Genomic DNA, 27,269 nt, shown 5'->3' with positions numbered 1-27,269 from the left:
TTAGTAAATCCTCATACAAGTGCTGAGTTATACTCTTCAGAACTTAATCGTCAGAATATGCAACCAGAACTTATCCTCAGATTTAGTGCAAAATGACACAATGACTGTTTATCTAAAACAACATAGACCACCACAGTAATTTTTATCATTCAGATGGAGTGATTAGTGTGTGCATCAAGCTAAATAGCAGACAAAGAGTAAAGTCTGATTCACTTCAGTATATCTTAGAAATAAGGCATAACTAAAATTTTGCTAAAGAGCTGTCATTATCCTGAAACCTACTGATGAATAGTTCATGCTTGAGTCCACCTCAACTGTTTTGTGCTAATTTTATGCATCTTTTTAAATTCTATTTTACAGTGGCTTCTCTGTGTAAGTGAGTCACGACTGCTTATCAGAATTTATGCTATTATCAGAGTATTTCTCCATTAATCATAGAGTGTGAAAAGTCACCAAGAAAATATTTTGCTTTTCTAATGCATATTTACTTAATACCAGCAATACACTTGGGTCTTCCCTTCCACATTTTTGCTCTAGATCTCAAAGGAGTACCTGATTTTTATTCTTTGATCCTTTTTCTTTTTATAAGTGAGGTTTATCAGCACTTAGTACATTCAACAGTTTTACTAGTATCAGAACTTAACAGATGAGTAGCATTATTCTAATTTGTGACTTAGTAATAAGATAAACAAAGTAAACTCAACTAAGCTCAATTATCAGAATTTGCTTGTGTCATAAAATTTCCACAGAAATAATTACTTCTTACATGGGATCATTTGTTTATTGAAGACTACTAGGTCAGTATCTAGCACAGTTATCCTCATAGGATTGAATTGTTACTTAGACAGACAAATCACTTATCAGAGTTTAGAAACATATATCAGACAACAGTCAGTACTTAAAAACATTTAGCAAGTAATCACAGAAAGAGATTAAATTCGGTAAGTACTGATCATAAAGTCTGATAATACAGAACAATACTAAGCAGATTTAGAGAAAGAACCTGAAATCATTCCAAGTTCATTTACCAATCTTGTAAAAGTGGCTTCACACAGTGGTTTTGTGAAGATATCTGCTAGTTGTTGATCTGTTGGAACAAAGTGCAATTCCACTGTACCTTCATCCACATGTTCCCTTATGAAGTGGTACCTGATGCTGATGTGCTTTGTCATAGAGTGTTGAACTGGATTACCTGTCATAGCAATAGCACTTTGATTATCACAGTAAATAGGGATTTTGAAATATGTTAACCCATAATCCAGTAACTGATTCTTCATCCAAAGAATCTGTGCACAACAGCTTCCTGCAGCAATATACTCTGCTTTTGCAGTTGATGTGGAAATTGACTTTTGTTTCTTGCTGAACCAAGAAACCAATCTGCCTCCAAGAAATTGGCAGCTTCCACTTGTGCTTTTCCTGTCAATTTTACAACCTGCAAAATCTGCATCTGAGTAACCTATTAGTTTAAAATCTGATTCTCTAGGATACCATAATCCCATATCAGCTGTTCCTTTAAGATACTTAAAGATTCTTTTCACAGCTGTTAAGTGAGGTTCTCTTGGATCTGCTTGAAATCTTGCACAAAGACAGGTAGCATACATGATATCAGGCCTACTAGCAGTTAGATAGAGTAGAGAGCCAATCATACCTCTGTAGTCAGTAATATCTACTGATTTACCAGTATCCTTATCCAGTTTTATTGCAGTGGCCATGGAAGTGGATGCACTTGAACAATCTTGCATTCCAAATTTCTTCAGCAAGTTTCTGGTGTACTTGGTTTGACAAATAAAAGTGCCTTCTTCATTCTGCTTGACTTGAAGGCCCAGAAAATAGCTAAGTTCCCCCATCATACTCATCTGATATCTTGACTGCATTAGTTTGGCAAATTTCTTGTAAAGTTTGTCATTTGTAGACCCAAAAATGATATCATCAACATAAATCTGGACCAGAAGTAAGTCCTTTCCATGGTTGAGGTAGAACAGTGTTTTGTCTATTGTTCCTTTGTTGAATCCACTTTCCAGAAGAAACTGAGCTAAAGTCTCATACCATGCTCTAGGAGCTTGCTTAAGTCCATAAAGTGCTTTATCAAGCCTGTAGACATAATCTGGATGTTTGGAATCTACAAAGCCTGGAGGTTGTTCAATATATACCTCCTCCTCCAATTCTCCATTGAGAAAAGCACTTTTCACATCCATTTGAAAGACAGTAAACTTTTTGTGAGCAACATAAGCCAAAAATATCCTTATGGCTTCTAACCTAGCAACTGGTGCAAATGTTTCATCATAATCAATTCCCTCTTGTTGAAAATATCCTTTTGCAACCAGCCTTGTCTTATTCCTTATAATTATGCCATCACTGTCAGTTTTGTTTCTGAATACCCACTTTGTACCAACAACAAATCTATTTTTGGTCTTGGCACTAGGGTCCAGACTTTGTTTCTTTCAAATTAATTTAACTCTTCCTACATTGCTTGCACCCAATCAGCATCTTGAAGAGCTTCTTCTACTTTCTTTGGCTCAGTCTGAGAGAGAAAAGAATTGTAGAGACATTCATTTGAAGTACCTGTTCTAGTTCTGACACCTGCATCAGGATTTCCAATTATCAAATCAGGTGTATGTGATTTTGTCCACTTCCTTGCAGATGGAAGGTTTTCTCTAGAACTGGATGCTCCCCCATGATCCATGTTGTCTTCATTTTCATTATCTGATACTCCCCCTGAAACTATGCTCTCTGAGTTGGATTCTTCAGTATTTAGATTTTCAGCACTATCAGAACTTGGCTTATCAGAACTTGACGAATCAGAACTTGAAGAGCCAGATGTATGTTCTGATGTTTCTTGAGATGTGGTAGGATCTTGAGTATGCTCCCCCTGCATAGGTGCATCTTCCTTTGACGTAGTCACCACAGTTTCAATAACATCAGAGTTTAATCCATCAGAGTTTACAGTATCAGGACTTAGACTGTCAGGATTTTCAGTATCAGAATTTGAGTCTTCATTTCCAAATCTCAGCTGATCATGGTCAATGAAATCTTCAAGACCAGTAATCTTCTTGTCATCAAAAGAGACATTGATAGATTCCATGACCACTTTTGTTCTCAAATTATAGACTCTGAAGGCTTTTGTGGAAAGTGGATATCCAACAAAGATTCCTTCATCAGCTTTTAGATCAAACTTGGATAGCTGTTCAGGATGAGTCTTGAGAATAAAACACTTGCATCCAAATACATGAAAGTATTTCAGATTTGGCTTCTTTTTCTTCACCATCTCATATGGTGTTTTTCCATGCTTGTTAATAAGTGTTGCATTTTGAGTAAAACAAGCAGTCTGCACAGCTTCAGCCCAGAAATAGGTTAGAAACTTTGCTTCTTCAAGCATTGTTCGTGCAGCTTCAATGAGAGTTATATTCTTCCTTTCAACAACTCCATTTTGCTGTGGAGTTCCAGGAGCAGAAAATTCCTGCTTTATTCCATGGTTTTTGCAGAACTCTTCCATTATCAAATTCTTGAACTCAGTGCCATTATCACTCCTTAAAATTTTCACATAATCTTTGACCAATTTATCCAAATGTTTGACATGATCAATCAAGATAGATGCAGTTTCACTTTTTGTGTGCAAGAAATACACCCATGTGTATCTGGTGAACTCATCCACTATGACCAATGCATAATTCTTCTTTGCAATAGACATGACATTCACTGGACCAAATAGATCAACATGTAGTATATGATAAGGATCAAGAATTGATGATTCAGTCTTGCTCTTGAATGAAGATTTTCTTTGTTTGGCCTTCTGACAGGAATCACAAAGGCCATCAGGAGCAAATACTGACTTTGGCAGTCCTCTCACAAGTTTTTTCTTGACCAGTTCATTTATATTGTTGAAATTTAAATGAGAGAGTTTCTTGTGCCAATTCCAGCTTTCTTCAATTGATGCTCTACTCATCAGACAGATTTCAGAACCATCAGTACTTGTTGAAAGCTTAGCTTCATAAATGTTACCACACCTGTATCCTTTCAGAACAACTTTGCCTTTAGATTTACTCACAATTTCACAGTGTTCTTCAAAGAAATCAACATGATAACCTCTGTCACAGATTTGACTTATACTCAGCAGATTGTGTTTAAGTCCTGAGACCAGAGCTACTTCTTTAATTATGACATTTCCAAGATTGATATTGCCATATCCCAATGTTTTTCCAATGTTGCCATCTCCATAAGAAACACTTGGGCCAGCTTTCTCCACAAAGTCTGATAGCAGGGCCTTATTTCCAGTCATATGTCCTGAACATCCACTGTCCAGAACTAGAATATTTTTCCTGTTGCCCTGCAATCACAAAGACCACTAATTATTAATTTTAAGGACCCAGACTTGCTTGGATCCTTTGGCCTTATTAAGTTTGTTAACATTTGCAGCGGATTTAGCATCAGAGTTTATGTGAACAATTTTCTTATCAGAACTTATACTATCAGACTTTGAATCAGAATTTACACTAGAAGAAACAATGGAAACTTTCTTCAAAGAAGGTTTTATTTGATAATAATCATAGTACAAACTATGATATTCCTTACAAGTATAAATGGAATGCCATAAACTACCACAATGAAAATAAGGATTTTGTGGTTTGTATCTAACAGACTGACTCTTAACTCCTGATTTTGAAGGTAAGGAGTTAATATTCTTATTCTTCCTGCAAAAAGAAGCCAGATGGTTAGAACTTCCACAGTTATGACATGTTTTCCTAGGAGCATCAGGAACAGGTTTATAATCATTGCTTTTATTCACACCTTCCTTTCCATTCCTATTTTTCCTAGGTGATTTTACCTTGTTTGCATTCTTGACATCTTTCAGCTTATGCTTAAGCTGCTTCTTTGTCATTAAGCCTATGTTCACTTCAGCTGTCTTTTCCTGTTTTAGTTTGTCAGAAGTTGATTCCTCTTTAACTTCTGATTTCTCATTTTCAGACTTTACAGTTACAAACTTAACAGGTTTTAACTTTGGCTTTTGCTTAACAACAGGCTTAATCTCTTCAGTTCCTTTATCATTCTTATCTTCTCCATAACCTAAGCCTTCTTTCCAGTTTCCACTACTTAGCAAATTTTGAGTTGTTTTGCCAGAGTTAGTCCAAGTCCTGATAATCTCTCTTTCCTTTTCTAACTCAGTTTTTAGAGATTCATTCATTTTTAGTACTTCATCCCTAACATAAAAAGCATCATCTATATCCTTCTGAGTTTGATGGAACATGACTAACTCTTTTTCTAAGAAATCATTTCTTTTCTTAAAAGCAAGATTTTCAAAAGTTAATCTTTCACATGTTAAAGTTTGATCTATATAACTAACAAACATGGTTTTAAGATATCTTCTCAACTCATTAATATCATCAGTATGAAAAGCATAAGTAGTCTGAGGTACCTTTGTTTCAGCAGCTTCATAACTGCTCTCAGCACTTTCTTTATTAGCATTTGCCATCAATGCATAGTTCTCCTCACTTTCAGATTCTGAGGTGTCTGTCCAGCATTTCTGCTTTGTGACAAGAGCCTTGCCTTTGTCACCCTTTGCCTTCTTGCAATCAGGAGATATGTGGCCTTTCTCACCACAGTTATAGCATTTAACATTGGTATAATCTCCTCTGTCAGACTTTCCTCCTCTGCTTTCAGATCTTCTGAAATTCTTCTTGTCAGAACTTATGCCTTTCCTGGAAAACTTCTTTCCCTTCCTGAACTTCCTGTATGCAATCTTTGTGATTCCTTTCACCATAAGAGCACACAGCTTCATCATCTCCTCATCAGCATCAGTCTCAGGCAAGCTTTCAGAATCTGAGTCATCATCACTTTCTAAACTTGATGACTCAGTTTCAGACTTTATGACAAGAGCTTTACCCTTGTCTTTCCTTGAGGAAGCTGCTTTGGGGATTCTTCTTCAGCCTTAAGAGCAACTGTTCTTGACTTTCCTCCTTTTCTCTTGCTTCTTTGTTCCATCTCAAGCTCATGAGTCTTGAGCATTCCATAGATTTCATCAAGAGTTGTTTCATCATGATTGTAGTTATCTCTTATTGTCGTTGCCTTCAAATCCCAGCATTCAGGAAGAGCTAACAGGAATTTAAGGTTTGAATCTTCAAGATCATACTCTTTATCAACCAATGACAAATCATTCAAAAGTTTGACAAATCTATCATATAAATCATTCAATGACTCATTAGTCCTTGAGTCAAAATGTTCATACTCTTGAGTGAGTATTGTCTTCCTGTTCTTCTTAATTGTGTCAGTTCCCTGACACCTTGTTTCCAGAGCATCCCATATCTCCTTAGCAGTCTTGCAGTTGATTACCCTGTTTGACATTACATTATCAATGGCACTATGCAGTAAGTGTCGTACCTTAGCATCCTTAGCAATTGATGCTATATCTTCAGCAGTATAATCACTCTTCTCTTTTGGTACGGTCTTTGCTGCTTCACCTGCAACTGCAACAGCGAGCTTGGTTGGTTTGTGAGGCCCTTCCTTGATTCTATCAAGGTATTCTGGATCTGTTGCTTCCAGGAACATGGTCATCCTTACCTTCCATATGGGATATTCAGATGGTCTCAGTATGGGAACTCTGATGGTCTCATACCGACTCTGAATTTGTGTCTTTGGTGGTTCCTCAGTTTTGGTAGGCTTAGTTGGAGTTTCTGTGTCCGACATGATTGTGTTTGGATCTTTAACTGTATGTGTGTTAACAGATAGGCTCTGATACCACTTGTTAGGTCACACACACTGTAGAGGGGGGTGAATACAGTGTATAATACAATCAAATCGATATTAAGTAACAGAAAACAAACTTTATTGAAACAATAAATTCTGTTACAGTGTGGAACTGTTACCTCTCAGTGATGAACAAATATCACGAGAGCTGTTAGGGTTACAATGAATAATCTTCTCGAATATGATAACACTTATAGTGTAAACCCTATGTCTGTGTTTATATACTACACAGTTACAAGATAATCGCTAATTGATATGGAATATAATTCTGCTTCCTAAAATATATCAATCAGATATCTTTTCATCCGAGTATTCCATTCTTCACGGAACTCCTTCTTCATGCATATCTCTTCTTATGTTTATCTCAATCTTCTTTCCTTTAATCAGCTACTATCCTTATCTGATCGTCCTTCAGCACTTAAGTTCTGATATCTAACTTCTGATGATTATTTCCTGATAATATAAGTACTGATATCCTTAAGTCCTGACTTCCAGTATAAGTACTGATCAACAGTTAAGTACTGATTTGTCCTGTTAAGTAAGATCTGAAATCTAAACATAAATTATATTAGCCATGACATTATCAAATATATCTAACATTTACCTCTGATTCACGTTTTTTTACAATACTGGTTTTTATATGACGTTATTATACAAACTAAGAATTATCTCTAATTTCATTTTAATAAAATAGTATGGATGTTATATACATAGTAGAAAACCTGTAATTATTAACCAAATCTAAGTAATTATGTTTAGTTTATTAAATTTTATTATAGTTCGGTTTGAATATTATTTTGTTTTAGTAAAGATGAAAGATATATACTCCCATGTCCCATTAGGTTTTTGACATTTGAAAATGGATCTGCATGCATTTTAAAGTATATATAAGATATAGTTTCGTAATTTATTTTTTAATTTTTTAATAAAAATTTAAACATTTATTTTTTATTTAAACGAATATTGGTTAGAAATAACTTATAAAATTATACTTTATAAAAGTCTTAAAGTGTGTATTAATCCCTCTATTACAAATTTGAAGAACCGGGGAATGCATGTCAATCCCTTTGTTTTAAATTTTAAGAAACTAACGACACACAAAGAATATTACTATGTTTTAACCATATGTCATTATAGTTTTATTATAACTCTGTTTAATATTATAAAATTTTAATTTCGTTTAATAGTATGATTTTGTTTAAGTTCAGATGAAAAATGTATATTGTTACCTATTTATTCGAGGATCATTATGCTTACCAATAAATGATTGGACTATTATATAATCAATAATTTTTTTTACTGTTAATAAAAATAAATAGCAGAAGCACAAAAGTTTAATGAAATTGATCTAATTTTTTTATATATGTAGTTAATAATTATATATATCTATAAGTTTGCATATGTACTATGATAATGCACCAAAATAGTTAAATTTTGTGATGAAGTTATTGTTAATTGAAGCAAGCACATACTAGAATTTAAAAGCGCAAAGATCTAATGGTGACGTGTACCAAAAAACATGTACATTATCAAAATATTTAATATTTTATTTTTTATATAAATAGTCATAAATAGATAGATAAAAAATATAGTATAAATATAGTATAAATAGAGAAATAATTATTATCAAATCATATCACTTCAATAAATAAATTTCATTATTAAAAACAACAATTCAAATTAATTATTAGTATACCTTTGAAAACAAGAAATGGGAAATAAAAAGAAAACGACGCCTGAGAGATTCGAACTCTCGCAGGGAAACCCCATGTGCTTAGCAGGCACACGCCTTAACCACTCGGCCAAAGCGTCTTATATGTTTATTAGCAGAAAATTAAGATAAAATTTAATTCTTTTCCTCTACAAAATCATTCAACCCGGGTACACAATATTTAATCGAAGCAAGAGCCCTAATTGAACTGAATTGAATTCATCGCCGGCGTGGATGGCGTCATATCAGGCGATGATGGGGAACCTAAATGCCAACGATCGCCGCATTCTGACGTCACTCAACACCGGAGCCTCAAGTCTGTCATTATTAGGATCAAGCTTTATAGTGCTTTGTTATCTTCTCCTTAAAGACCTTCGCAAGTTCTCTTTTAAGCTCGTCTTCTTTCTCGCTCTCGCCGTATGTATATTATCCTCCTTTCGCTTCGTATCCTATACTTTACATTTCATTTTTAAGTCCTTGTTTAGTTACAATGTGTTTTCGATTTACGGAAAGTATTTAATTTTTAACTAAAAGTCTTGTTCACTATAAATTTGATCAAGGGTCCAGATTTTACTATGTATTTGTTGTATCGTAGTTGGATCGCAGTAATGTGTGAAAGTTGTAAAGGAAAATGAGCATCTAGATCTCGTAGATAAAATACTTTGGATCTGCTTATTCGAAAAAAGTTAGGATCCTTGTAATGTGAATATATATACTTATGTTTATTAGGTAATTAAGAACCACTTCTGGTAACTGATAGTTGATGGCAAAGAAATGAAACCCGCAATTTTGGAAATTGTTACTCAAAATCGTTAGTTAAGTCTTTAGCCAGAGTGTGGGACTAATGACCTAGGTTTTACCAAACACTTGTTTCTTAGAATTACTTGGTAAAATCAGAACCGAATTTGTTGGTAACCCATATATATCTTGAAAAAATTAATCTTCTGCAAGCTCTGTAGTCTTCTAGAGTGAAATAATTGTTCATAGTTTTTTCTCCACTAATGCTTTTATAAATGTAGGCTACTAATCACTTTTTATGTTTTTTTAACCCTGCAGGACATGCTATGCAGCTTCTTCAGTATAATTGGGTATACATGTTAGAGTGAATTGAAATCTACTTTTGTTTTATTTCTGCGGACTATGTAATTATCTGAAAATATATTTTTTGGTTATCGCAGGGATCCGTCTAAAGGGTTCTTTTGTTATGCCCAGGGATATAGCACTCATTTCTTCTGTGTTGCTTCTTTTCTGTGGACTACAACAATTGCGTTTACTCTTCATCGTACTGTTGTTAGACACAAAGCAGATGTAGAGGATTTGGAGCCTATGTTTCATCTGTATGTTTGGGGTACGTTTTGATTAGAAATTTAGAAGTAACTGTTTAATATATGTGAGATAAGTATCTGTATACAAGTATGACTGTACGAGACCACTGAGCTTGCTCCCTTATTGTCCCTATTCCGCTTTCATTACAGCTGGAAATTGTTTATTTTTCATAGGAACCGATATCTATGCAGGAGCTCTACCATTTGGGAATGGGGTAGGTCCAACCTTTCCATGAGAGAGGACTGTGAGAACTTCAAAATTACATGTAGGGTTAGCTGTTACATTTGTTAAATTATATCTTGGACTTTACTGCAACTAGAAATATCAGAAGTGCTTTAGGTGGTGTAGCTAATTAAAAACAAATGTTTATCTGGTTAACATCATTTTCCAATATTATTTCCATTAAAAAGTTATGTTTTCTGGGAGTTCTACTTGTTTACAATTGAGCCACAGTGTTTCTTTTATCTAATGACAATACTTGTTTTGTAATACCCCGACTTTTCAGACAATAATTATACTTAAATATCAAGCTAAAACTCCAAATTATATTCATAATAAGAATAAGTTTCTAGTTGTTTATAAAATTCTAAAATCCGAGACAGAAATAAAATCATCTAAGCTGAAAATAAAGCAAATCATGGGAGACACAGCTCCAACACAAACATAATCATTAAAACATTATTCCAAAGCAAACTCAAATCAAGTCCACCTTTAAATGTCTCAAAAACTAAGCACCTGAAAATTTGTAAGTAATGAGCCAAAGAGCCCAGCAAAAAAACAATTCTACACAAGTGGATCAAGTATCATAATTTTATAAAACCAAAATCATTGTCCAAAAATTCATATGACATAAAACATAATTTAATTCCACAGCTCGCTAAGGCCACAAATATTCAAAAGTTCATAATTTTTGTCAATAATGCGCCCCATACTAATGTATCATATAGTGTGCGCTCCCGAAGGAATCATAAATCGCCCCTAGTAAGGTATCAAAGGCTAGTTCCGGAACTATACACAATTACTAAGTGGTCATAAGTCAGAGCTCACTGGGAATTCTTATTTTTAAAACAGGGTACTTGATCCATAAATTTTAAAACAAAAGCAGTGCAAAAATATTTAAAAGATTTCAAAATAAAATAAAGTGTGAAAAGTTAACTTACCCTAATAGCATTATCTCCCAAATTATGTTGCCAAATAAACCTAGACATACGCACATACATACTTAATATGATAATCAGAATGTTAACATATGTATGCCACTAAGCTAACCACACTTTAACTTTATAAAATTTAATCCACGATAAGAAGTAAATGTCACTACAAGTAACAAAATAAATTCATATTGACGTATAAATACGACCATTTTCATATAATAGTTCAAAATAGTATACCGACCAATAAAAAAAACTCAACACTTAAATACATTATATATAATAATAATAAATCAAGTCTATGTAAACTATTTAAATTCTGAATAAATTAGATGTACGTTCAATATTTACTATCTATATAATCCTTAAAATAAAATAACAAAAATAAATAAAATAGGTAACATATCCTTAGGATTATGAACATCAATATTGGTGTATAAAATTTTCATAACCTTATGTGTGAAAATATCATTTTACAAAATAATTATAACCAATTTAATACATGAGCATATATTTAACAGGTTTACTAATCAAAATGCACATCCAAATCAAACATATATTTAACATATAACACATGAATTATTATGCATGCACAAAACACATAATTATAAACATAAATTCGAGCATTAAATATTTACTAAAAAAATGGTGATTGTTAACTAAACAAATTTAATAATCAATATCAAATTAAAATGATTAAATAAATTAAACTATAGTTTTATACACGTAACCATGAAACTAAAACACGAAATAAACAAATAACAAATGAAATAGAGCAGTGATGAACAAGTTCACAAAAATGTAATTTAATTATATAAACATGTAAAACACATAAGTAACATGGGAAAATATAACGTACCTGAAAAGAGAAGAGGTTATACAAAGATAAGTGATATGCTAATAGCCTATTTATATACCAGGTTGGTTCAACTTGTACTCCGGATTAAATGGATTAGTGGGTAGGTGCTCACAAATTTAAACAAATATTATCTATTTGTTAACATTTGTTAACATGTAGTGTTTGACTGAGTTTACTAATATATACACACAACATAACTACACCTATTTTTAAATTTTAGTCATAAAATAATTATATATTAAATTAAAATTATGCACATATAAATTAAGATAGTTTTTTTTAACCTTACTTAAATATTTTGGATAACTAGAAATGTTTATTTTTAATATAAAAATACGCGTCTTTATTTTTTATAACAAATCTATATAACAAAATATTATTTTCTTATCTAACCAAATAATTAAAATGCGAAAAGTGTATATACATATAATTACAAAAATCGTGGTTATTACATGTTTTCTACACATTGCGACATATAGATCCAATATATTCTCAAGATTAATCAAGTTGTTTGATTCATTTTCTACGCCTGGTTCTTGCACAATCTACTTTTAATCTTGTTCCATCTTATTCTTGTTGGTTACTATAGTAACACTGAGTTGGATGTTTAAATTAATATGCAGGAACTTCTCTAGTGATGACTGTGATGCGCTCCATTAGTAATGACCACGGGAATATAGCTCGTGTAGGTGCATGGTGCTGGACAGAATCAGGACGTACAGCAAAGGCAAGTATCCTACAGTATTGGATTCAAGCCATTTGGTATTAATATCTTGTAGCGCTTTTTGCTTAATTTCATGAACCTAGATTTATCACATGTTTTCATTTAGTTTATTCACCTATTGATCTGCTCCAGCTTGTCTAGAGGACTAGGAATGGAGAGGAGGGTAAATGTAAAAGTACTATCAACTAGTAGTTACCTTATCTAATCATTATCTTTCATCTCTTCTAGGTTATATGAAGTGAAAAATGTTAGGTTTCAGTAAGCAGTTTGTCAATTCCCCTGTTAAATAACCTTTTATTTCTTTGTATAGCTAACTGATAGCAAAATCTTGGTGAAATATATTGGTCATGTCACGGCTATCAAGAGTGTAATTCATGAACTTGTCAAATTTTCTGTTTTAATTATGTGGTTAGAATTTTACTTTTGCAGTTCTGTTGCTGAAAATCTAACATAAAGTAATGGCTTTTGGGCAACATGTTTCTTCTTTGGCTTCTATTTGTAATCTGTAGTCTGTGCAATTTGGTTCTGTTTTAGTCATGACAGGCCTTTGTTTTGGGAAGATGATTAGATATGATATCTGTTAGAATTTCTTCCTATATATACATATATGTATATAAAATATGTAATTATGCAAATATGTACTTTTAAGTATGTAAATTTTTGTCCTTTAATCCTATGTCGATACATGACGTATTAAGGACTGCGAGCCTTTGCAAGTTCAGTGCTGAAGATCATCTCCTTGTAGGCCTGATAGTGACAGTTCGCTAGAACACTAACATTGCACGCTGAATTTCTGATGAGATGTGATTTTTTTTTTGTCGAGTGAGATATGATAAATTAATGATATTGTACTTGCTCCTGCCTGCAGGTTGTTCACTTTGTTACATTTTATGCTCCACTTTGGGGTGCAATTATCTTCAATGGAATCACTTACTTTCAAGTGATACGAATGCTTAACAATGCAGCCCGTGTATGTAGTCTTAATCTCTTTTCTATCATTTGTGTTTAACGTTTAGAGTATTTTAGCTTTCAAAAGTGTAAAACCTTTTGTGGTTCTGCTAAGACCATATGTCCACAATTATCTGATATTAAATTTTCAGATGGCAGTGGGTATGTCGGATCGAGCAATCCACACAAATGCACGGACAGATATGAAGGTACTCTTCTTGTAATGTTTTTTTTTAGATAGCCTTCGTGGTTTTAATATGATAGGAGGTTCTTTGAGATGGTATATTGTGGATATATAAGGTTCTTTTGCAACGCTAATAATGAGTTCAATCCTCCTTTTGACCAACGCAAATCTGTTTTTTACTTTAAATTGGCTATTTAGCATTATAAGAAACCTTTTCAGTCGAAGTTCTGGTCAGCCACTAGTGGTGAAATAGTGTGGTTTATGTGTGTGTGTGTGTATATTACTCCTACAAAGTACAATCCTATATATGCTATCCTTTTATGTCACTGTTCTATACTTCTATTTATGTTTATTCCTGTAGTCCTATGGAGTAGGACAAAGAAAAAACTGTTGGGCGAACAAGAATGATGCCAACATTACAGTAATAATCAGAATCGAATACAACACAGGAGTGAACACCATAAATGAAAACTTAAAAAGATTTTAGTTGTCAATTTTCGTCTTGTTTTTTGATAGACTTGGTTGATTGTATATGTTGCATTACATTTTAAGTAATATTTTGTTCTCCTATTAGTATGTTGCTTATGTGTACTACATAAAGGTAATAATGACAGTATAAAATATTCTATATAACTTCTTGATTAAAAGAACTATTCATCAGGCACCTAATTGACTAGTTGCGTGGGCTGTCTGGTATCAAATTGACTTGACAACAGTAGGTTTCTTGACAACCCTACAGAACTCCAAGTCTCCAACATCTGGTTCGTGACCCGAGTACCTATCTTAAACATAAGATTATATCACTAGCTTTTCGGTGGACTGTGTTATATAGAGTTTTACTTCTTTTGGATGATGCAAGTGGGTGGGTGTTTTTGACCCTCCAAAACGATCAGTGCACTATAATGTTAAGCCATGTTGAGGATATTGTATGCTTCTTTGGATCCATAGTGTGTTTGCCATGGACCATTAAAGTAAGTGTTTATGCATTGTTCTTGATGCGTATTCTCGTGAGACAGTGTATCTGCCCTACTGTTCCTAATTTACATATGGTGTTGAAAGCATCTAAGAGATTTGGGGATGCAGTTGCACTATGAATTGTTTACTTCTTCAGCAGTCCCTCTGTCTATTAAATCCTCTTATATTAATGTACTCTGTAAAAAGAAACTTTATAGCTTTTAGCTTTATTTTGCTCATACACTTGTTCATCCCCTTAGGTAAAGATCATTATTTTTATTTCTCCAACTTGTACACACAAAAAAAGTTAGAGATATTGTACTTCTTTATCATCAGCTTTCGATTTAGAAGTTACCAAATTAAACTCATTTCAAGTTTTTTGAGGGCAACAGAACAAAGCAGTGAAGTGCTCCTAAATATATGACGTTGTTGTTTGGGACGTCGGGAAAAGTATAAGAGGACATTAGTAAAGGGAGCGAGGGAGTTCAATATCTATGGTACTTTGTAAATCATGTATTTTATTTCGTTTGTTTCCAATATACACAGCCGAAAGCTAGTAAAAGAGAAGTATGTTTTAGTAGTATGATTTGCTTAGTCTTTATATACATATACATGCTTGTACTTAGTTTTGTCTTTTGGTGTGTATTGGTCATAACATCTTTGCCTCTACTCATTGAAGAGATGATTTTAATTTCTGCATAAACATTTGGGCCCAATATCTGCTTTTAATCTATCTCTATTTGCATTTTTTTGCCTTACAGGCATTAAACCGGTGGGGTTACTACCCACTCATTCTTATTGGCTCTTGGGCCTTTGGCACAATCAATCGCATTCATGACTTTATAGAACCCGGCCATAAAATCTTTTGGCTTTCAGTTCTTGATGTTGGTATGGCTGCACTTATGGTAATCCCTCCCTCCCTCCCTCTCCCTCTCCCTCTCCCTCCCCATTATGCTTCATATAAACCCCCCTCCCTCTCAATAAGTTATGCTTCATTTAACTCTCTCTCTTTCTCTCAGTAAGTTATGGTTCATCTCTCCCCCCTCCCTCCCTCCCTCCCTGCTTCTCCACATTGGAAAGAGATTTTTTTTATAAAAAAAAGTCGATATAATACATGCATGTCAGTATTAGTAAATAAGTTAGGGAAAATTGATTCAAAAAAAGAGTTAGGGAAAATAAATTGAATTTTTCCCTCAACTATTGCGTTTTATTGTTTTGGTCCCTAAATTAAAGATTCCGTATTTCAGGTCATTTAACTTTCAAATTTTTCCTAATTAGGTCCCTCCGTTAAAAAGATTCTAACGGCCATCATAATCTTGCTCGGAAAAATCCGGTGTGAAAGAATTTTTGGGCCTATTAAAAGTGGAATTTGTGCTTGTGGAAATTATCGAGTAATCGGAGGAAAATTTTAATTGAGAAAAATCCGGGAATGCCTAAAACACCTCGAAAAAATTAAATAAAAATAGCATTAGGTCCACAATTAACATATCTATACTTAAGCATCAACAAAATCGAAAAATGTGCTCAATTTTAGATTTTCCGGTCAAAACCCAAAAATTCCGGCGAGCATTACATTTAGGTCAGAAGAAATTTGAAATTACACCAATCGTACCAATCGTAAAATACGAGATTAGAAATAGGTAGAGTTTGATTTGGGCTTCAGTTTGGTTACTAGAACTTCTGATTTGGCGCTCACTAACACCTTCAACCGGTCTTCGATTCTCTGAGCAGTTGAAGAACTCAGGAAAAGGAGTCTGCCACGTCAGCAAAAATTAACGTTCGTTACCGATTCTCTAACGGAAGGACTTGAACCAGAAAAATTAAAAGTTAAATGACCTGAAATACGGAATTTTTAGTTCAGGGACCTAAACAATAAAACAGCAATAGTTGAGTGACGATTCAGTTTATTTTCCCAAATAAGTTATGCTTCATAATACTTGCTCGTTTTCGGACTTCTTTGTTTAGAATATGAATGTAATAATCTTGGAAATTCAATTTCTTTGCTTGCATCTGAAAATAATTTGTTTCTTCATCTTACTGTTTGTTAGGGCCTGTTTAACTCTATTGCTTATGGGCTCAACTCTTCTGTAAGAAGGGCGATTCACGAAAGGCTGGATCTGTAAGTTGTTTTGAGCTACTTTTAATTTTAAGAACTTGTAAACTATCTAACATGTTCACCATTAATGTGTTGAAGTTGCAGGGCCCATTCCATAGAGCTAATTTTGTGCTTACCAGTGATTTGTGTAGAAATATTGTGTATATTTACTACTAGATTGCTCATTCTCCTTCCACTTCAACATGGTTAGATGTTCTGTACATATAGATTCTTAAGTTTGACTGTTAAAAGTCCATCAGACACATTTTTGCCTTCCTCGCCTGTGGTTTATTTTGGGGGACAAAGTAATGTGTATGATTCTTCGCCAAAGTTGACATGTCTTCATTTTGATTTTAGGAAAAACAATAGTTGTAGTTGCTTTATAAAGTACTCATTGCAATCTTCCATGTAAAAATTCAAACAAGTCGCTATTTTTAATTGAGTTATAGCGAACAAAACATGACATGTGGCATTTGGATAGGGACATATTTTGGGAGCCTTAGCATTTTCCTTATAATTATTACAATATGTCTATGCATCATCTTTTGCAACCAAGAGATTGGGATGTATATATATATATCCCCTCCGTTATCCATGAAGTGCCTTATTCTAAAAAATTGTCCTACATTTTCATCTATCAAAAATATATGATCCATTTAGAGGCTTCTACTAGCCCCTTAATGCCTTAGAATCATTAAAAGCATTATTCATGTGCTATTTTAAGATATAAACCCTGAAGTCTGAGTGTTTTGCGCATTTATTTTTAGGTTACCAGAAAGTGTCAAGAGATGGTTGCCTAGGATTGCAAAGATCAGAGGTCAACAAGAGGAAAGTGAACTGTTATCGTTAAAAATTCAGGATCAGCAATAGTGATCTGAACAATTTTTCTTTGGTCTACTGTGCAAGGGTGTGTATCTTGTATGTAAATGCTCACCACGTTAGCCTGACTTCACAAACTAGATTGAGATTGTTAGAACCGAAGACTGTGTGCCCATACTAATCGAGAAGGAGAAACTATTGTTTTGGTGGTAAATTCTTCAAGATGATATAGATTGATGCTATGTTGTATGCCTGAGTCCACATTTTGGTGTTTGGGGATTGTATTTAGTAGCAGTTAACTGATTTTGGAAGTTCCCTGGAGGTATCACAGGTTGTGTAGATATCTACAGCTGTAAGCTATTATCTTTGGCAAGTAAATACAGCACTTACCTCTTGTAGTCTTGTTATCAAATCTGTATGTTTACACTGTACAGAACTACAGATGATCTTGTATCCTTTTTAATCCCCTCCCTCACATTTTTGCAAAGGCTTGGGTCTGTTTGGTATTCTTTTTGTTGAAAGTATGTTTTTGGTACAATTGTATTGTATGAGGTTATAATATAATATTTATTAAACATATAATATTGTAATTTAAAATTTTATTTCAGAAACTATTTGCATAATAGCGAACTGATATAGAATATAAAAAGTAGGGCACTGATTTGTTATATAGATCAATCAGATAAAAGTGAATTATTATTTCTAACAAATAAAAATCAATTGTAACAACTTGACAACTAGCATTGTAATACATTGAAACGAATAATAAAGTCATATAGTGATATTGTATTTAACATATTAGATATAATTTTAATATAGATTTAAATTACTTCTAACCTAATCTTAGTGGGTGCCCTTCCACAGGCCCCAAGTGATTCTAGCACCCACGTGGACACTGTTTGCCCATTTTATTTTTCCAATTTATTTTTTTTGTTAAAAATGAATTTTTAAATATTTTTTTGAACTTATATTTTGATATTTTTGAATTAATATTTTAAACTAAAATATTTAAATTTTAATATTAAATTTAAAATTTTTGAATGAAAATGTATTTTTTAATTATTTGTTCGAAATAGTATTTTCGAATTTTTATTATAACGGAATATTGTGAGTTTAATATTTTTCTAATATTGTGAGTTTTGTTTTTTGTTTTATTTTTCTTGTATTTGTCCAATTTAATTTATCAATTTTTAATTTATAGTAAACGAATATAATGCTAAAAATTGAAAATGTGGAAAACTAAAAAAAATAAAATTTTATCGATTTTTCGTTAGCTATAAAAAAATATATAAAATAACTCAACCCCCAGAATGCTAAACATTGCTGGAGGACGCTGTTTTAAATGTAATGGTTCTTGCCCGCTTTATTTTTTCTAATTTATTTTTTTGTTAAAAATGAATTTTTAAATATTTTTTCGAACTTATATTTGATATTTTTGAATTAATATTTTAAACTAAAATATTTAAATTTAATATTGAATTTTAAATTTTTGAGTAGAAAAGTATTTTTTAATTATTTGTTCGAAATAGTATTTTCGAATTTTTATCATAACGAAATATTGTGAGTTTTATATTTTTTTTATTCTTCTTGTACTTGTCCAATTTAGTTTATCAATTTTTAATTTATAATAAACGAATATAATGCTAAAAATTGAAAATGTGGAAAACAAAAAAAAATGAAATTTTATCAATTTTTCGTTACCTATAAAAAAATACAAAACAACTGAGCCCCCGAATGCTAAATATTTTTTCGTAACAAAAAAAAAAACCTTTGCCACCTGTAGCATTGTTTCATTGCGGGTAGTGCAATGAAACAATGTTGGAGGACGTTATTTAAAATGTAACGGTTCTTACTCGCTTTATTTTTTCTAATTTTTTTTTTGTTAAAAATGAATTTTTAAATATTTTTTCGAACTTATATTTTGATATTTTTGAATTAATATTTTAAACTAAAATATTTAAATTTTAATATTGAATTTAAAATTTTTGAATGAAAATGTATTTTTTAATTATTTGTTCGAAATAGTATTTTCGAATTTTTATTATAACGGAATATTGTGAGTTTTATGTTTTTTTTTAATATTGTGAGTTTTTTTTTTCTTGTACTTGTCCAATTTAATTTATCGATTTTTAATTTATAGTAAACGAATATAATGCTAAAAATTGAAAATGTGAAAAACTAGAAAAAATGAAATTTTATTGATTTTCGTTAGCTATAAAAAAATATAAAACAACTCAGCCCCCTGAATGCTAAATATTTTTTCGTAACAAATAAAAAAAATACCTTCTGCCACCTACAGCATTGTTTCATTGCAGTTAGTGCAATGAAATATTGGTGGAGGACGTTATTTTAAATGTAACGGTTCTTGCTCTCTTTATTTTACTAATTTATTTTTTTTGTTAAAAATGAATTTTTAAATATTTTTTCGAACTTATATTTTGATATTTTTGAATTAATATTTTAAACTAAAATATTTAAATTTAATATTGAATTTAAAATTTTTGAGTGTAAAAGTATTTTTTAATTATTTGTTCAAAATATTATTTTTGAATTTTTATCATAACAGAATATTGTGAGTTTTATGTTTTTTTTAATATTGTTAGTTTTATGTTTTTTTATTTTTCTTGTACTTGTCCAATTTAGTTTATCAATTTTTAATTTATTGGTAAACGAATATAATGCTAAAAATTGAACATGTAGAAAACTAAAAAAAAGAAAATTTTATCAATTTTTCGTTACCTATAAAAAAATATAAAACAACTGAGTCCCCAGAATGCTAAACATTTTTTCGTAAAAAATAAAAAAAATAAACTTTGCCACCTGTAGCATTGTTTCATTGCGGCTAGTGCAATGAAACATTGTTGTAGGTGGCTCTTTAACCACCCGCCGCAATATTTTATATATGTTGGGGTTGGGCTGAACACCTCCCGCAATGACTCATTGCGGGAGGGTTTTTTATTATTATTTTATTCTCATTTATTTTTTTAAAATTAAAATTATTTACAAAAAATATTTAATTAATCATAACTTCATTAAGGAGTACAAATGTGTTATTATACATAATTTTGACATATTTAAAATTTAAATTAAAATAGTTTGATTAGAATTTACTCAAAAAAGTTTTAGAGAAGACGACACCTTTTGATCAATAAATAATCATACTTGCAATACTTCATTCATACATTTCAGTTACTATCTTAGATTTTTTATTTTTTTCCATTAAAACTAATATTTTAATTATTTTTCCGATTATATATCTAATTTATTTTTAAATTTTTAACTCATTATACAATTGATAATAAATGGGAAGTAGTAATAAAATTAGAAAATATAGAACAAATGGTTGTTAAAATTAATTATATATTTTATAACTCCGTTATCATCGAAAAAAATCAATTTATTAAAATATAGTTTTTTGTTATTTTAGAAATTAAATAAAAACAATAATCCTGCCGCATTATTTTATTGTGGTAGGTACCTCCCGTAATGTCTCATTACTGGAGTTCTGCTCTACAACCACCTGGGGGTGTGGACCAAAACCCATCTTAGTTCACCTGTATCAATAATATAAATTATTGGACGGCTTGTAGTGATTTGATATATGTTTATCTCTAACAATATTCTTACCGACTTCTTAATCAATTATTTATTATTAATTATATTACATATAATTTAATATATTATATATATTTTTTCTTTATAATACACTATAATGTGTAATTTCATGAGATGACGTTGAATTTAAATTATTTATACATTTTAGGTATATATCGCACATGTATATAATTATGAATTGTAAAATTTTATATTTTATATAATTTTAAATACATAATAAATTTTATACGGGGTTTTGATGTTTTGGGATCTACCTTAAACTTCTAAGTAAATTTTTATTCGACCCAAATATATATTACTTATTAAAAAAAAGAAACCCCTATGGTATGCATGCATACAACGGATGCTTTTAAAATTATTAAATTATATATATATATATATACATGCATACAACGGATGCTTTTAAAATTATTAAATTATATATATATATATATATATATATACTATTATAGGCAGAACACCCTCTATTTGGTAGTCGGTTGCTCGGTGCAGTTGTTTGGTACGACCAATAACAACCGTTAGATCTAAAGTCATATAGATGAGAAACGTTGGATGCAATAATAAAATATTATTATATTAATATTTAAACTGCTCTCATGGATTCAGGGTTCGAACCCCGTCAACAGCTTATTATATTTAAACTTTTGTATTTTTTATTTTAACAATTTCTACAGGTTCAGGGCTCGAGTCCCGTGAACAACATATAATATTATATTATTTATTTTCAGTCAAGTCTCAAATTATCACAAAATATTTATTATTATAACTTATTATGTTTTTCAATTTATTTTTCTTGAAACTATATATCAAAATATAATAATTTTAAGATATAGTTATATTATTAAAAATCATTCAAAGTGTTAAAAGCAATCTGTGCATTGCACGGGTCATATGCTTGTATATATATATATATATATATATATATATATATATATATATATATATAGAGGAAAATTCTATGGAGACCGTTTTTTAATGAGAAACCTTGGATACCACATATGTTCTGCAATCAAAACACTATAAAATATATTATTTTGTGAATTATGTTTTATGAGTATCACTAATTTATTAAAATAATTGAAGATCATTTAAGTTTAATAAGTAGAATGTGTATGTTCTGCAAGCTGAAAAAATGTTCTGCAAACTTAACATGTTTTGTAGAATAAAATATTTTTGTAATATTTTACATGCGGTACATATATGATATTCAAGATTTTGAATAAAATAAGGATCTTTGTAGAGTATGACTCGCAAAATAATATGTTTTGTAATGTTTTTATGCAATATTTAACTTGCAGAACAGAAGTGGTCTCCAAGGTCTCCAAAAAAAAGTGGTCTCCATAGAATTTAACCCTAAATAAATAAATATATATATATATTACATTTGTAATTTACTTAGTTTCACTTAAAATTCGGGATCATTTACCTACAATTATATAATTAATCAAATTGATTTCTTTAATATAACTTATCTGATTTCACGGATTGAAGTTCAATTATCTAACTACATAATTAACATATATATATATATATATATATATATATATATATATATATTATTTTAGTGCCAAATTTATTGTAACATTACCCGAAAGAAGAGGAAATGTTGTGTTCCAAAAACCGTTTCAAAAATGGTTTTAAAATACTCAGTTGGCGATATTAATTGGCGGCATATTATTTATTATTATTTCATTAATGATATGGGTTCCACGTGCATAGATATAAGTCTTATCAATAACATTACGTCATGTGTAATTTTCGGACAATTTTTGGAACATTTTTTGGTTACCTAGAACTACCTTTACTTGAAATATATCAGAAATATAAAAAGTTGTTTAAATTCAAACATATAATATTCAACAAAATAAAAAAAATCTTTAATTTGTCAAAAAATTAACAAAAACATCATTGATTATCAAAAGAGTGTAATTTTAGGCGGCGTTTCAAGCGAAGTTTTACCATAACAAAAAATTCCTCTAATTTGGAAGACATATGGAATTGATTCAACTATGGAATCATGAATAGTCATTGATTTTGTCGATATATAAACAGATACCTTATATGTTGTTTTATATTTTCATGAATCCAGGAAATTTTGCTTGTATTATATTATTTGATCTATGTACCGGAATTGATAACATTCGAGATTATGTAGGATTATATACAAAAGATCTTTTTTTGGTGTTATCTCTTTTATTAAAGTTTGTGCAAAAAAATGCAAAATCTTTGTTGGGTGAAATAGCAGTTTGGTCACTTAACATTTCAAAAACTTGCAACTGGGTCATCTTACTCTTAAAAGTTTTCATTCAGGTCACTCGCCGTTATATTCCGTTAAAAACTTGACGGAATCCTGACTAAGTTTGTTGACTTGACTTAAATAAATTCATAGTGGCATGTAAAGTTAGCTGAAGCGGCATTTTGGTCACTCAACTAGCTCAAAACTTGCAATTTGGTCATCAAACTGATTTTTTTCATTTAGACCACTGACCATTATATCCACCGAAAATTGAAAACAAAACCAAACGAACAGTCTCCCACAACAACGTTAATGTTGTGTTCCCGAGTTTAAATATGAAAAGAAAAGAAAAGATTTGTGTTTATTCATTTTTTCTAATGTGTTCGCGAGATTTTTGAAGGAAAAAAAAGATAGAAAGAGAGGTTAAATATGGATCAATATAACTCCAAAACTTTCTTTCTAAAAGTGAGATCATTTGGAGAGAAAGATTAATTGCAGTAATAATTATATTGAACATTTCAACAAATTTTTTACTTTCTTTTCATTTCTTCAAAACTTAGGAACATAAGAAAGAAAATTTACATACCAAATCTTTTCTTTTCTTTTCTGCAAGATTTAATCTTTTTCTTTTCTTTTTTTCATCTAAAAAAGTCGGGAACACTGCGTAAGGGCTCTCATACCACAACTTTTTACAACAAAATACACAAATTATCATCCATGATTTTACTCACATAAATTAGGGGTGCACATGGATCGGGTTGGCCGAGTTGGATGCATTTTAGCAACCTGACCCAATTAAATCATGAAATGAGATCTTCCATTAATTATTTATTTTGCTATTTGCATAATTTGACATAAAATTTAAATCATGTATATTCTCTCCAAATAAGCATGAATTTAATTGACCCAATCAAAAGTGAAAAGACGATTTTAGAAAAATATTTTCAAATATGTTTTCAAGTGTATTTATAATTTAAATACAAGAGATATTCTCGTTCTAAGGCCTAAGTCCTGGACGTATTAACAGGGAGTTAGTAGTCTTCACACCATGAGGAAGAGGAAAGACTCAGACCAATTACTAACGGGGAGTTAGTAGTCTTTGCACTCTACTTGTAGAGGAGTCCAAGGAGATATCGAAAATTCAAAATTACATGTAGAGAAGTGAAGATATCGACAAGTCAAAACTGCATGTAAAGAAGTGGATATATTGTTGTACAAAACATGCCTGTACTTTAACAAGACTAAGTCAAATTGACAACTCTAAGTAAGTTGTATTGTAATCTTAGTTTGCATTTTGTATTATAACATTTAAAGTCTGTAAAATCTCAAAAGAGCAGATATGAGTCTTTTTCTTTAAACAGTATCAAGCCTAAGAATTCTATCTGGAAGAAGATAGGTCACACACACTGTAGAGGGGGATGAATACAGTGTATAATACAATCAAATCGATATTAAGTAACAGAAAACAAATTTTATTGAAACAATAAATTCTGTTACAGTGTGGAACTGTTACCTCTCAGTGATGAACAAATATCACGAGAGCTGCTAGGGTTACAATGAATAATCTTCTCGAATATGATAACACTTATAGTGTAAACCCTATGTCTGTGTTTATATACTACACAGTTACAAGATAATCGCTAATTGATATGGAATATAATTTTGCTTCCTAAAATATATCAATCAGATATCTTTTCATCCAAGTATTCCATTCTTCACGGAACTCCTTCTTCATGCATATATCTTCTTATGTTTATCTCGATCTTCTTTCCTTTAATCAGCTACTGTCCTTATCTGATCGTCCTTCAGCACTTAAATTCTGATATCTAACTTCTGATGATTATCTCCTGATAATATAAGTACTGATATCCTTAAGTCCTGACTTCCAGTATAAGTACTGATCAACAGTTAAGTACTAATTTGTCCTGTTAAGTAAGATCTGAAATCTAAACATAAATTATATTAGCCATGACATTATCAAATATATCTAACAATCTCCCCCAACTTGTAAATTAGCATAATATACAAGTTTAACAGATATTTGATGATGTCAAAATTATTAAGTACAAATGCATGAGAATTAGACTAGATAACTACAACTTACAGTCCTTAAAGCTTTACCAATATTTAACTTCTGATAACAACTTCAGTCTGTACAAATATCAGAATTTAAGCAGTTGTAGATCTTCGACTTGGCTTCATCATCTGATCTCTCTGATGTCAGGAGTTGTTCTGAGATAGTTCTTCAACAAACATTTCTCAGCATATCTGAGTTCATCAATCATTCTCCTTTTGGCATCTTTAAGCTCTGCAGTATCTTCACCAGTTTGAAAGATTGCAGCTCTGAGATCATTGATCTTTGCTTTTCTCAACTCCTGATCTAGTCTTATGACATAGGCTTTGTCAGACTCCAGATTGAATTCAAGTCCCTTAATACCAAGATATGTTCTGATCTGTGCAGTATTAGGTTTCATATCAACAACATCACCATTGTGATCTCTGTACTTTGGAACATATGTGCTGTCAGACTTAACAAAATAAAACCTTTTCTGTCTCTGAATCTGTTCTTTTAAATAGTTTGCAGCAGTCCCTGTTATTCTGTCATCCACTTGAAGTAAGAAAAGTACATGCTCCAATTCTTCAAAATACTTCAATGGAATGGTATTTTATCTTATATGATAAACCCTACCATCTGTCATGAAATACAACATGATGTATTCTTTCAAGTAGGTATGGTAAACCATCTGTACAGATTCCAGTTGATTCAATCTCTCAGGAGTTGCTCCAATACCTGGTTCACTCAAGGAAGTTGGATCATTGGTAGTGTTATGTATTCTCCTTTCATCAGCACTTCCCAATCCAGTTTTATCTCTTGCTTCCTTTCCAGTAACTACTCTTGCTTCAAAACCACTTGCAGTAGTCTTCAAAGGTTGAGTCTGTTTTGCTTTAGTGAATCCTGGTAGGAGTGTCTTTGGTCTATCTTCTGATATCAAGTTAACTTGAGCTATGTCAGAGGTTACTTGCTTCTTCTGAATATCAGAACTTACAATTTCTTAACTCTGAACAACTCGAGCCATGTCAGAGGTTGTTTTAAGAACTTTTCTTGAAGTCAGAGCAAGATCATCCTTTTCATCAGTAATTTCTTCATCCTCAGGAGGCACATAAACCTTGATAGGTTCACCAACTTTTTCTTTACCCTTGGATCTTGGATCTATCTGCGGTTGTGATCTAGCCAATGTTGCTTCAGTAAGTGTCCTTTCTTTGATCACAATGCCTTTGAGTTTTGGAAGTGGCTTTTTACCAGAAGCTTCAGATTTAGATGTGACTTTCTCTGATTTAAGCCTGGCTTCTTCTTTCATTAAACTCTCCAAGTCCATTCCTGGATTTTCCTGAAGAAATAACTGTCTTGACATTTCCTCATCAAGATCTAAAAGTTCATCAGAACTTATCCTTTTACCAGTAGCAGAACTTATTCTGTTCCCAGTATCAGAACTTGTCCTGTGACTAGCTTGTCTTAATGTGAATCCTCTACCTTGACTATGACCTCTACCCATTCCAGAGTTTCCTTGATCATCTTTTTCATTATCCTTTCCTGCCAGTGTCTTGTCAGTCTTGCATTTGGACTTCATTACTTTCTCCCCCTTTTTGGCATCAGCAGGTAGTAGAAGAGAGATAAGCAATTCCACTGAGGATTGGATTTCAGTTAATTGTGATTACTGAGAAGCTTGATTTTTCAGAATTTCATCAATCTGAGCTTGTTGATAATCTTGAGTCTTCTCAATATAAGCAATCCTGTCAATGGTAGGTTGGAAGAACTTTTTCTTATCAATTTTCCAAACTTGTTCCTGTTTGATAAAGTTCTCCTGAATCTTGTGGAGCTCTGCATGAGTAGTTGAATGAAGACCTTGT

General features: G+C 31.6%; 1 protein-coding gene and 1 non-coding gene across 2 annotated transcripts; one reads left to right on the top strand and one right to left on the bottom strand.

Moving 5' to 3' along the window:
* Positions 1–8,468: 8,468 nt before the first annotated feature.
* TRNAS-GCU (transfer RNA serine (anticodon GCU)) lies at positions 8,469–8,550 on the bottom strand. Its single transcript has one exon. It is a non-coding gene; the product is annotated as a tRNA-Ser (tRNA).
* An 18-nt stretch (positions 8,551–8,568) lies between these two features.
* Positions 8,569–18,047, top strand: LOC141671989 (G-protein coupled receptor 1). Its single transcript, XM_074478466.1, has 9 exons — positions 8,569–8,866; positions 9,506–9,537; positions 9,628–9,797; positions 12,409–12,512; positions 13,378–13,479; positions 13,610–13,666; positions 15,357–15,500; positions 16,644–16,714; positions 17,458–18,047. The coding sequence occupies exons 1-9, from the start codon at positions 8,684–8,686 to the stop codon at positions 17,558–17,560; spliced, it is 966 nt and encodes a 321-aa protein (XP_074334567.1). The 5' UTR covers positions 8,569–8,683; the 3' UTR covers positions 17,561–18,047.
* The last annotated feature ends 9,222 nt before the right edge of the window (positions 18,048–27,269 follow it).

The sequence above is a fragment of the Apium graveolens genome, chromosome 7 (genome assembly GCF_009905375.1).
Source record: "Apium graveolens cultivar Ventura chromosome 7, ASM990537v1, whole genome shotgun sequence".
NCBI lineage: Eukaryota > Viridiplantae > Streptophyta > Magnoliopsida > Apiales > Apiaceae > Apium > Apium graveolens.
The sequence above is the reverse complement of the archived record's forward strand: the minus strand, read 5'-3'. Positions and strand labels throughout refer to the sequence as shown.